Source organism: Centruroides vittatus, unplaced genomic scaffold (genome assembly GCF_030686945.1).
Source record: "Centruroides vittatus isolate TY-2023 unplaced genomic scaffold, ASM3068694v2 scaffold_3315, whole genome shotgun sequence".
Classification (NCBI taxonomy): Eukaryota; Metazoa; Arthropoda; class Arachnida; order Scorpiones; family Buthidae; genus Centruroides; species Centruroides vittatus.
The window spans coordinates 3258898-3271242 of record NW_027122703.1 but is presented as its reverse complement, the minus strand read 5'-3'; the positions used below and the strand labels follow the sequence as shown (position 1 = coordinate 3271242).

General features: G+C 30.1%; 1 protein-coding gene across 4 annotated transcripts in view; it reads left to right on the top strand.

The window, feature by feature from the left end:
- Positions 1-1959: 1959 nt before the first annotated feature.
- LOC136988485 (cytochrome P450 3A8-like) overlaps positions 1960-12345 on the top strand; it is a 49055-nt gene continuing 38669 nt past the window's right edge. For 2 of the 4 annotated variants that reach the window (XM_067286351.1, XM_067286350.1), the window contains exons 1-12: positions 1960-2057; positions 2155-2251; positions 2370-2422; positions 2499-2595; positions 2673-2789; positions 3918-4006; positions 8042-8184; positions 8889-9004; positions 9118-9211; positions 11012-11172; positions 11241-11329; positions 11404-11547. In XM_067286351.1, the coding sequence (XP_067142452.1) occupies positions 1981-2057; positions 2155-2251; positions 2370-2422; positions 2499-2595; positions 2673-2789; positions 3918-4006; positions 8042-8184; positions 8889-9004; positions 9118-9211; positions 11012-11172; positions 11241-11329; positions 11404-11547 (1277 nt within the window). In that variant the 5' untranslated portion in view covers positions 1960-1980. The remainder of the gene's footprint in view (positions 2058-2154; positions 2252-2369; positions 2423-2498; positions 2596-2672; positions 2790-3917; positions 4007-8041; positions 8185-8888; positions 9005-9117; positions 9212-11011; positions 11173-11240; positions 11330-11403; positions 11548-12345) is intronic. The other 2 variants (XM_067286349.1, XM_067286352.1) reach the window with 2 other exon arrangements.

Genomic DNA, 12345 nt, shown 5'->3' with positions numbered 1-12345 from the left:
GAATGTCATATGAAATGTCATAAGCAGTGTTGCTGTTAATAAATTAGCCAATTATTTAAAACTAGAAGATGAGCCCGGTGTTGCTCAGGTAAGTAAGTTAATTCTCATTATAATGGAGAATTAACTTACTTGATGATAACCTTACTTGAATAAAATGATTAATTTTAAATTCTATTTTGGATTTATTTTTTTGGGTTATCCGAAGAGTGGAAATGATTAAAATCTTTATTAATTTCCAAAATGTATACTATATGTGAAAACTATTTACTTTCCTTCTTTATTATTTACACTTTATACTGACTAAAACTAACTCTCTCCCCCTTTTCCCTCGGAGAGTTAAATTTCCAAAAATTCTTTCTTAATGTGCATTTCATGGCATACCCTACTAAAACAGTCAAAAACGCAAAAATTCGCATCTAAAATAGTACAATAGAAGCCGAGTTCTTCAAGGTATTCCTTAACCCTCTACCTCGTCCCTGCGGAGGGATTTCCAAAAATGTTTTATTAGGGTGTATTGTCATGATGTACCCTACTATCAACTAGTTAATTCACACTACAAAATAATAATTGACAATTATTTAAAGCGAAAATTTTAACAATATTTACGAGATTATAAATCATAGAATTCATTGGGGTATTTTGTGTTCGTGTTTTAAATTCGTTTTTGAGCTGCAATTTGAAAAAAAGTTCTGAACAACGAAAGCATTATTCAACATTTTTCTCTTCCGTATCCCGAGTTAAAAAACCAATCTGATTTCTCAGTCTTATACGAGATGGGTTGATAACAATAATAATAATGTTAATATTAAGCGCAGAGCCCACACGGTTAGGAGTTGAAAGTTGGAATTTGATATACGGTTAAGATATGCCATGAGAATGCACACTAAAAAGGAATTTTTGGAAATTCCCCTCTCGGGGGAGAGGGAGAAGGTTAAGGATTACTTTGAAGAACTCTGCTTCTACTGTTTTAGATGCGGTTTTTTGCGTTTTTTCGGTTAATCGAACATATTTTTAGACCCATTAGTCTCAGAAGAGGGAGGACCTAATTCTTGTACCCGGTGAAAACGGGTAAGATCGACTATATAACTAAAAAGGTTATCTTACGTAAGGATTTCCCACACCGAGTACCCAATATAACACATTTTAAATATTATTTACTCGTCTACTGTACACAATTTAACGAATTTTTTAAATGTATTAGATTGGGCACTCGGTGTGAGAAATCCTTGCGTAAATATAAATAAAACACTTTAATATAATATATAGTAGAAAGGTTAAAATTACGAAATAATCTAATAATCTTAATCTTTTCTGTTGATATTTTTTTCCCCGAGCAACGCCTGGCTCATCTGCTAGTTTAAATTATATATTGTAGTTTATTTAAAAATTATCGGACTTTCTGGTCAAATTAACCTTTTGTTTGAGAGGTGAGAAACTCGCTTTATTCAGCTTTTTGAATAATCCTTTTAATTAAGTTTTATTGAATGTTTTCTAATTTTATTATTAATTTTTAATCTACGTAACATATAAATGATTACAATCTAAATAAAATCACTATAACATCAGCACAAATTAATGAGTAATCATTCTCTATGAGAAATTATAGCTATATCAGTAAGCTATCTTTTATGTTTAATAAATTATAAAAATATAAAAATATATAATAATTTTCTATAACATTTTTATTATTTTATATTTAAATTTGGAAATTATCATCGAGTTTTGCATCATTAGACACAAAGGCTATTTTCTATACAGTTTTATAATATTCTTCTGTTATAAAAATCATTAATTATTTTCAATTACTAATAAATTATTTTCAATTAATCAATTATGTTATCTATAAAATATCTTTACGGTAAAAATTCCTGATATCAAATCAGTATTCAATGTATTTTTCTTAGTTTTATCTATCTACTTCTTTTTATCATTGCAGTTCTACAACATAATAGGTATATCGTCAATAAACTTCAAGTTCAAATGGAGTTCACTACGAATTACTTTCAGCCATATTGGATTATTGGATTCTTCATCGCTTTAATATCATTTATTTACACGTAAGATTTTCATTTTCCTCTCTTAAGTTCGAACAATTATTAAATATCCTAACTAACATACTAATATACTAAATAACATTTTATTTAAATACTTTAGTTATCTCAGTATAGTGTATAGTTACTGGAAAAGAAGAGGAATTCCTTCACCAAAAACAACGTGGTTGTTAGGTTCATACGGGACAAGATGGAAGGAGGTACATTTATTATTATTTAATACATTTACTTATAACGAAACGTACCATGGACGATTTAAAACCTACTTTTAAATTGTTAATTTAATACGTAATTTTATATAAAATATGTATTTTTAAGCCTCAAGGTTATATAGAATTGGAGTGGTATAAGAAATACGGAAGAATATTTGGGTACGTTGTATCTTAATTTATAATTGATTTCGTTTCTCCTTTGTATTAAATTATCGTCATTATCTATATTTTCCAGTATTTACGAAGGATTAAACCCTATTCTTATGGTTTCTGAACCGGAATTAATTAAAAATATATTGATTAGAGATTTCAATAAAATACCAAATGAAAGAGTTAGTAATTTTGTTATTTAATAATAAGTTTTAATTTTGATTTTTAATTTTTTTTTCGAAAAATTAATAATAATTAGCGATGGAAATTTGGAGATCGAATTATCGATAATATGCTTATCACGATGGAAGATGAGGCATGGAGAAGAGTAAAATCTACTCTCACACCAATATTTAGCATTGCTAAAATTAGAAAGGTAAACAAACTTAAAATTGTAGCCTAAATGATCTTATCGTACTGTTTAAAATGAGTCAGTAAAAGATATTTCCTTTATCTTAATATTATCGAAATTATTGTTCTCGAAAATAGTAAAATAAATATTGATAATAGAATGAAATCTCGTTATCTCAAAATGTATGAAATAATAAAATACAGAGTTTGAGTTATCGAAGTTTGCTTTCAAATTGCATATTCCATATTTCTTAACAGATAATAGTCTATGGCAAGGGTCGCCAAACTTTTTTCGTCGTCGACCCCCGAAACCTCACATCGACTCCCCCACCAAAAAGTTTGTGTTACAAGCAAAAAAAAAAAAAAACAAAAAAAAACCACTTACTATTTTAATACATTTCTTTTAATTTTGAATTTTTGGCATTTATTGTATATATGTTAATAATAATTTTTGTAACTGACAATCAGTGAGACGGATAAGCTTGATCCTTAGCTCCCCCTTATCTTTAGCTTAAGCTTAATAATCGACCCCCAATAATGTTATGTCGACCACTTTTTCGACTCCTGGTCCATGGTACATATTTATTAACTTGTTTGAAAACATGAAATAATCTGTATGAGTGATTAAAAGTAACTGGAAATCGATCATCGAAATCTACGAAATGCGATAGAATCGACGAAATGCTGTAACAAAGATAAAAATATATCGTAGAGAACGAAGAGCACTCTAATGTTTGGCGAATTCAAGTCGTCGATATTATGAGAAGAAACACCATTCAACAGAAGAAAAATGTTCCTGTTTTAAGCTGCTATTTTTGCTGCAGCATATCACTTCATTGAAGAAATGTTTCTGGGATGGCAATCATTAATGAAGTGGCTAAAGGAAAAGGGGCTAGCACGCTATGTGCATTTCTAAGCTATTTAGACCAAAAATGATTTATAAATATTATTTAAACTTATGTTGATTTAAATAATATTTTCAGAACATCACATGTTAAGCGAACTCCTGTTTTTAATTATACCAAAATAAAGTTATTCTTGTATATTTTTTCGACAACGAACGAGGTTGCACTGCTTATGAAATTTTTATATAAGCTTTATGAACTTTCCTAATTATTTATTATATTATTTTTAATTTGGAAACTGTTTTTAGCTTATTCCAAAAATCAATAAATGCGTCAAAGCTCTAGAAGAAAACCTGTACGAAGTAGCTAAAGATGGTAAACCTGTTAACTGTACTCAGTAAGTTCTTTTATTTATAACAGTAATTTATTAATAAATGTTATATTAATAACTCGCAATACTAATACTTTATCGTGTTTTTATATAACAGTCAACATTTTTGGAATTATAAACAATGAATTTCTTATATATTTTTAAATAGAATTTTACGTCTAAGAATTTAAAGTTTGTAATATTGCAATACAAGCACACGCACACACACATACAAATAATATATGTATTGTACGTTGTATAGCCTTTATTGTATATTATAAAAATAAATATGATTCACGCCGAATAGCGAAATGGTTAAGGCATCAGCCTACCGCTCTGATAGATTTGGAAACGAAATTCAGTAGAGTGACCTCAGAAAATTTTTGTGGGTGACCGGGCTCCGTCTTTCACCATCCGCCTACCTATTGTTGGCTGGTTTCTGTCAGGCCCATAATGGGATGGAAACACGATTAAAAAAGCCTTGTTTAGTATTCGCAAGTAGAAAGGAGTTTAAAAAGAAACATAACTGCATTTTGCCATCGTTGTAATAAATTAAGGATAACAGACAATAAAGAAAAAATAAAGAATCTTGGCTTTTTGAGAGACGTGAGTTATCAAGCCGATGTTCTTTCTAACCATTGGTTACCCATCAGTTGCAATATCAGTCAACCATTCAATCATTTATTAACATTCCTGAAAACCTCTCTGCAGATTTCAAAGAGTTAAAAGCCCAACTTCTTAGTTCTTTCATCAACTCTTCTTTGAAATCCGCACTAGCTTTATCCCCATCATATTCTCTAACTCTTCAATTATGTGAAATTCATCGTTAATACCTCAAAGGAAGATAGCCAGTTGAGCTATATCACACCATGAAAAACGTGTTGAAATGAGATGCTCTGAATTTTAAGATATCTTCAATATTCATTGACATGTCATCAACTCTCCTACCCATAGTAAATATCGACAAGCTAGTTTTCGAAATACTGTAATAGACTTTTTTCAGGAAATAATACATTAGCTACAGCTTCAAGGGTTTCGTTCACTATCTCGTATAACTATAGGGCTTCATACAATTTGACAGGATTTTGGAGACCAAATAACCGGCATCCACGAAATGTCTGCCTCAGTAGTGGATTCTTGAAGAGATTTAATCGGCCGGCAAAACGTTTTTCAAATTCCTGCATCTTAACATTCTGCATCTGACCTGAAAGATACCATATTTTGATTCATGCTCATGCATACTTTGCATTGTGACATCGGTTGACATTACATTTTTTCAGGACAGCCCATTGCAAATTAAGAATATTGCAATCTCTTTAAAACCAGTAAAAATACTCTGAAATCCACCTGCTGCTTAATTTGCATGATTAACCCAGTACTTCGGGTTTTTTCTCTCTTGAATCATGTCAGATGGTCTGGAAGTTCGGGGTGTAAAAATTTTATACAGAAAAAATTAAATACTTTATATATGCAGTTAGCTTATAGATCAGGGCTTTATAGGTTATATTCATAATTATATGATACATATAATTTTTAAGAACTGTTAAGCAGGCTATGAAATTTCATCATAAGAGATAAAGAGCCAATAAAGATTCTTTGGTTAGGCTAGTGTAGTTACTTTCTACGTTATTTGTTCTCGCTTGATGTCACTAATGCATTCCCGCTTAGTATACTCTGAACGTACGTTGAGCAGCAACCATGATCTCAAAACACTGAATATGCCTCTGCTCGAAAGCTTCTGGTTATGAGTTTTGACTGAACTACATTGATTAGAATCCGGTTATATGAAGCCTATAATCATCGCCAATAGAGCAAAGATTAATATGAAGTCCATTTGTAATGATGAGGTTTAGTGTGTGGCATCAAACACGTTAATTAAGAACTTCATGGCAGCGTTCATTTTTGAACATCTTCTATTTGGCCCCTTTATGGACTTGAAGTAGGCCTTTGGAAAAAAAAAGTCATTCCTTCCATTTGTCACTACCACTGTCGGATGGCCGAACGGCTACGACGACAGCCTATCGCTCTGGGAATCCAGGGTCGAAAATTCCTAAGAATTTTTCAGGAGAGTGGCCTGTCCGGATGTGTCGGGCCCATCTCTCGCTACCTAGTCGCCATGTTGTGAGTCTGCCGAACCCATAATGGGATTGCTAAAAGAAGGCTCTTTTAGAACCCACAGGGCGAAAAGAATTTTAAAAATCAGCAACGAGTTACTTCACTTTTCCTGCAACATTTAAAACTGCGTGTGTGACACCATCTGTATGATGTTTTATTAAAACACTTTTTATATTTTTACTTATTATAAAATGGCAAAAAGCTTAATTTTTAAAGGTAAGTATGGGTTTGGGATTAAAAAATTGTAAATGCTAATAATGTGTAAAATCGTCATTAAGTTCGACCCACTCGGAATATCAGAGTCGATAGATATACTGGTTCTTGCGCTATGCTTTAAAGTTCAGTTAATGTCTCGGGTTGCTGATAGCTGGCGTGAGAGTCGCTGCTAGGCGAGGAAAAGTTTATCTATTTGGTTAGGAAGTAGTTTTCCCGTTTTGAAGCGTTTTTGTAACTTTCTTCTGTTCTATGTAAAAAATCTTATTCGTAATTACATTTTTAAATTTTATATCATGTATAAAAAAGAAACAGTGTTTTTGGTTTATAAAAAAAATTAATACCATGATGATTTTAAATTACAAATAAGGATGCGGCCAGGTTTAATTTATCCAGGTTTTAAATAGAGATCTGTTTAAAACTGTTAAAACTAATATCTCAAATATTAGAGAACAGAGACTTATCACACTGCTACTGGTAACATAAAAATGACACTTCTATCATTTAATGCTATTAGTAGCATTGTGATAAGTCTCTGTTACATCTACTATAATATTTCAGATAGTTTCAACAATTTTCAAGACAAGAAGCTCTTTTATAATGTTTAAAACTGTTATATTTCTACATATTGTAAATGAAAGTTTTGTACATAATGTTTTGTGTATAATATATCTGTTTAATAAGTAGATAATGGTAAAATAAGTAAATAAATTTGCATTTTACTGTTTTGTTTTATTGCATATGTATGGCAATTAGGAAAAACATAGCTTATCCTCTGATACATTTAAATAGTCATAGAAATTTAATCCAGATAAAGACAAACAATTTTTAAAATAATTTATTAACGTTAACACTACATAAAGTATAGTGAGAAGAAATAGTATTTGGAATGAAATAGTTTGTATTTTTGACATGAGAAATTATATTCATTGGCTCTACATAGTTTGGTAATTTATATAATATTCTGCACTATCAAAAGTAGAATATGAATGAATATTTATTGATGGCCTGCTACACCTGTCCATTATTTATATAGGTTTAAAATATCAGTAACATGTCTTTCTTTTAGTCTCCATGTCATCACTAATCACTATCACTGTCAATATCTAATAATACTGTCTGAACTCTTACACCCTACGTTTACCTATTTTATTTGTCAGCCTTTAACTCATCATCCTCTAATCATCTCTAAGTTATTATGTGTCTGTAAATATGTTGACTATGTTGTCTAAATAGTTGAAATCTTCTCTTTTTCTTTTAACAGTCTATATTTGAAATCTAAGAACTAAATTTACTGACTTTAAATCCTTCTCTCTAACCTGCTCCTAACTTTTTTTGGCTCAATTTTAATCTTTCTCTATCTTATTAAATTAATAAACACAATATAAATTGTAAATAACATATATCATAGCTCTTTCCTCACAGCAAACTACAATCATTTACCTAATATTAATAACTAAAAAAAAAAAAAAAAAAAAAATATGGGCCTAACCTTGATAAACTCCAAAGCCACCTTAAATCCTAAATCTCTTTTTTGTAACACTTTAAATCTATCTTATCTTAATACATGGTTTAACATTTCTATACATTTCCATAATTAAATGTATATAATTCTCATCATTCCCTTTTCCTGATTCAAAGAGTTCTTAATTTTTTTTTAAAATTCTCATAGAATAAAGTTGATTGTCTTTTCTACCCCATAAATAATAGTTATTTTTGCGTTTTTTCTCCTAGACATTTTAACGTCTTTGTAATGGATTCAGTTTCCAGATGCGCTTTCAATATGATAATTGATAGTCATGATTACGTTAAAAATCCTTTTGTGAATTCCATCTCCAATATTTTTTCATCAGTCCCATGGAGACATCTGATGCTTGGTAAATAGACAAATTCAGTAGATAAACTTAGGCATCAGTACAAATTCTTTCAGTGCAGAGGTAATGATAAATATATATATATATATATATAAAAAATTACTGAATGATTACTGTGTGCATTTAAACTGTCGAAAAAGCATCTCTTACAAGATCTCGCTAGTATTTTGAAAATGAATATCAACGTTATTTATATAACATTCATATCGTTTTCAATTATCTGAGATAATCTTTCATCCGAAAAGAAAAAAAATTCACATCCTTCATAATTAGAGTTGACAGGTACTTGGAGTTAAAATCAAAAAAAAAGTGAGTTCTTCCAGGAAGATATTGAGGTGCTTCAATTTTAAGACATGCAAGATGTGTACATTTTACACTTTCTGTGATAGAAATACATTTAAAATGTAGAAAACAAAAAATACTTTATTTTGGGAACAATTTTTACAATAAAGTCCTCCCGATGGCAGTTGGAAAAATCCGGTACATCTGGCAACTCTTTTTATAATTAAATTCGCGACATTTGGGAGCAGCCATATTGTTACGTTTAGTACTTTTCTGAACCCTGAGCACCGAAATCATTTCTTTTACTAAACGATCCATACATGCACTGATGCATTGAGTTCGTTTACTGAACGTTTTAAATATTTTTAGCATATTATTATATTAATACGAGTGTTTATAATTACGAAGAAGTGTAATTTTTACAGCAATATTTCCAAAATTAAGCAAGTTTCTAAAATTGTCATTTGCTGATACAAAAATGACTTCGTTCTTATATAACACAGTACTTGATCTACTGGAAAAACGTAAACTGCATGAAAAGGTACGTAAAGAATTATGAAATAATTATACAGTATAATTTAAATATATCAATAATATATATAGGTTATTGCATTTTTAAAAATGTATTTATAAAGGAATTTATTTATACTATAGGAAAAATACGATGATTTTCTTCAATGGATGTTAGAAAGTTCAGGTTATGAAACAAAAGATCAAAAGTTTGGTTCTAATACTACTGAAAATAAACGTAAGTTCTCTTCTCAAAATTTTACGAGTTGCTAGAAATTAAATTGGAAAAACTTGCCACATTTTAAAAATTACACGAAACTCTTTATTTATTTATTTTTTGAAAAATTTATTATTAATTCAAACGTCCATAAAATATTGTGGATTATGAGGTTCATAACATCGTTCTCCTTCCTTACCAATGCTGGCTTATTTCACTGAGGATCAAATCTGCTTGTAATGGGTAAATTGTGGACGGCTGTACAGGAAAATGTCTCAATAAATGATAATTAAATAGCAATAAGTGAATACTTTATTTGTACAGTACATCCGAAGAACAATCGATACACTTCAAATGCAGTAATACCTCGATTAGCGCTCCCTGACATAGCGTTGTTTCGAGATAGCGCTTTTTCGTTTAATCTTATATATTTTCTCAATGAAACCTAATATCATAATTAGTGCTATATATATACATAGCACTGATTACGATATTAGGATAATTATGATAAAGTATATCTTTCTGGTGTGTCGAGTGTATTGAGCTTAATCTGTAACGAATGGTTGTATGTTTATGATATTTTAGTGTATTCTAAGTTCTTGAAGCATACCTGTGTAGATCTTTAGATGTATTTATTTTGTATTTGCAATACGGCGGCCTCCCCATGACGGTAATAACATTTCACAACATAACGAGACATCACCATAACGTCGTAATAACTTTATCACCTCGTATTTGAAAACACTGTATATTTTTTAATATTTATGAACAAATTATTAACATGTTCATACCTATTAAAATATATTGAAAAGTAAATAATAAAAATATACTACAGTATACATAATATAATATAATGACTAATATTTTTAGTATGCTTTTTACGTTTAGGTTATGGCACATCATCGTTATCGTATGAAGACTGCTATATTAGAGTAAGACGTCCTCGATCTTGATTGCTGTGTTTGCTGGTAATAACTTCAACTCCATGTGAAACAACTTCTTAAGAGGAGATGAAATTATTAGCAATAGCATGCTGCATTTGCGACAAACAGCAGAATTTTTCTCATTTGTCGGCACATATTATCATTCAACTTATCAAAGAAGAAAAAGTATGTCATGATATCCACATTTCTTGTTTGCATCCCACTAAATACAAGTTATGAAACACGAATATTTTCGAAATACCATAGTTGAACAGCTATAAATTATCAATGATGGTTCCTTTTTCCTGCAGAGATTAAGCACACAAAGCAATAGACAGTTTTTGCTTTGCTATTTTTTCGCCTTTGTATTACTCACTTTTCGTTGTTACGCTTTGTCTGGAATTGCTTTATAATCTCGTCTTGTCCATATTTATAGAAGTCATGTTCAGAATACCCATCATTAATTAATGATCAGAATTGATTCCTATTCATCAAGAGCATCGTCGTTTACATTTACAATTTTGCCACAAACCACCCAAAACGATGATGTAAGACAGATGAAACTTATCATGCCGTTAATTGCTAGCAATATTGTACAGTAAAAAACTGGCCTTTTCAAAGCGTTTCAAATTGCATTAATCATAAGAGCGAAAAAGTTAGTTTCGGAAATAACCAATAATATAAGAGATAGTATTCTGAAAGGCCCTGTAATTTTCAGAAATTTCACAGTATTAACAAAGCAAAACTGAATAAGATTTATAACACTTTTAATGTTATTCAAACTAATATTTTCTAGAAGAATAGAATTGTTTTTAAAATTAATACTGTATATAACTTACATCTAAAATTTAAAACTCGTTATATTTTTATTTTTATAAAATTATTGTAAAAATATTAGATCTGACCCGCGACGAAATTATCTCCCAGTGCATTATGTTTTTTCTCGTCGGATTCGTCACAACTGCTGCCAATATTAACTTTATCGTATACAGTTTAGCATTGAATCCCGAATGCCAAGAAAATTTAGCAAAAGAATTACAAGAAAAACTTCAAAACAAGGTTGGTTTTCCTTTTTTCTAAATATAAAATTTAACTTCAATGTGAACATTTCTCATATATTTTTAAAGGAAGAACTACAATACGAAGACGTTCAGAATTTACCTTATTTAGACGCAGTCATTTCTGAAACGTTGAGATATTACTCACCAGTTTCAAAGTAAATACTTCTTATTTTTCAAAGAAATAAAAGTAAATATATTATCATTTTCAACTTTACATTTTATTCTGTAGAGTTATTCGCATGGGACACGAAGATTATCATTTAGAAGGAACAGATATTGTTGTTCCTAAAAATATGATGATCGCAATACCGATTTATGCGATTCATCAAGATGAAGAATGGTTTCCGAATCCCAAAAAGTTTGATCCCGAAAGGTAATTATTATTATACTTTATTAAGAAAATAAATGATTGTCTTTCTTGACGTATCTGAAAAGTAGTACCAAGTGTTTATATCATAGGCTATATAAAATGCTGTATATTAAAATGTATAGTTTATCTAAACTTATATAAATTCCTATATTTTATATTCAATTAAAAACATAATCGTTATAAGTAAGACTTGTATCAGGTAGTAAAACATTACATTTAAATATTATCTCTTTCTGTATGTATACATGCAAATGGGAATGTTAAAATGGATAATATTCACATGAAAATTACCGTACTCTCCATTCCTATGTTCTTAACTAAGAAACTATTTTTTCAAAGACATTTTTCATATATTGTTACGCTTCTAGTGCGCTATTAGTAAAAATTGTGAGTTGAGTGTGGAACTGCAAACTGTACAGTTTGTAGGTAGAATGAGATGAATTGCGATGAGGAATAGTTCAACGAGCTTGAAAACTTGAATTATGTCATGATTAATTAATAATAATAATAATGCACAAGAATATATAAATGAAAAAATAATATAAACCGATATTAAATTTATAGCAGAATTATCAAATACAATCATTTCTTATATTGGCTAAATGGAATAAGGAAGCGAAGAATGTTTTATTAGACAGCCGGATGGTCGAGCAATTAGAATGGCAGCCTACCGTTTTGGGGTAGGAAATCCGGACGGGTCGAAAAGCCCCAAAAATTTTTTAGGTAGTGGTCCGTCAGGATACGTCGGACCTCGTCCCTCGCCTGATTGTAGGCCTGGCCGAACCCATAAATGGTATGCTA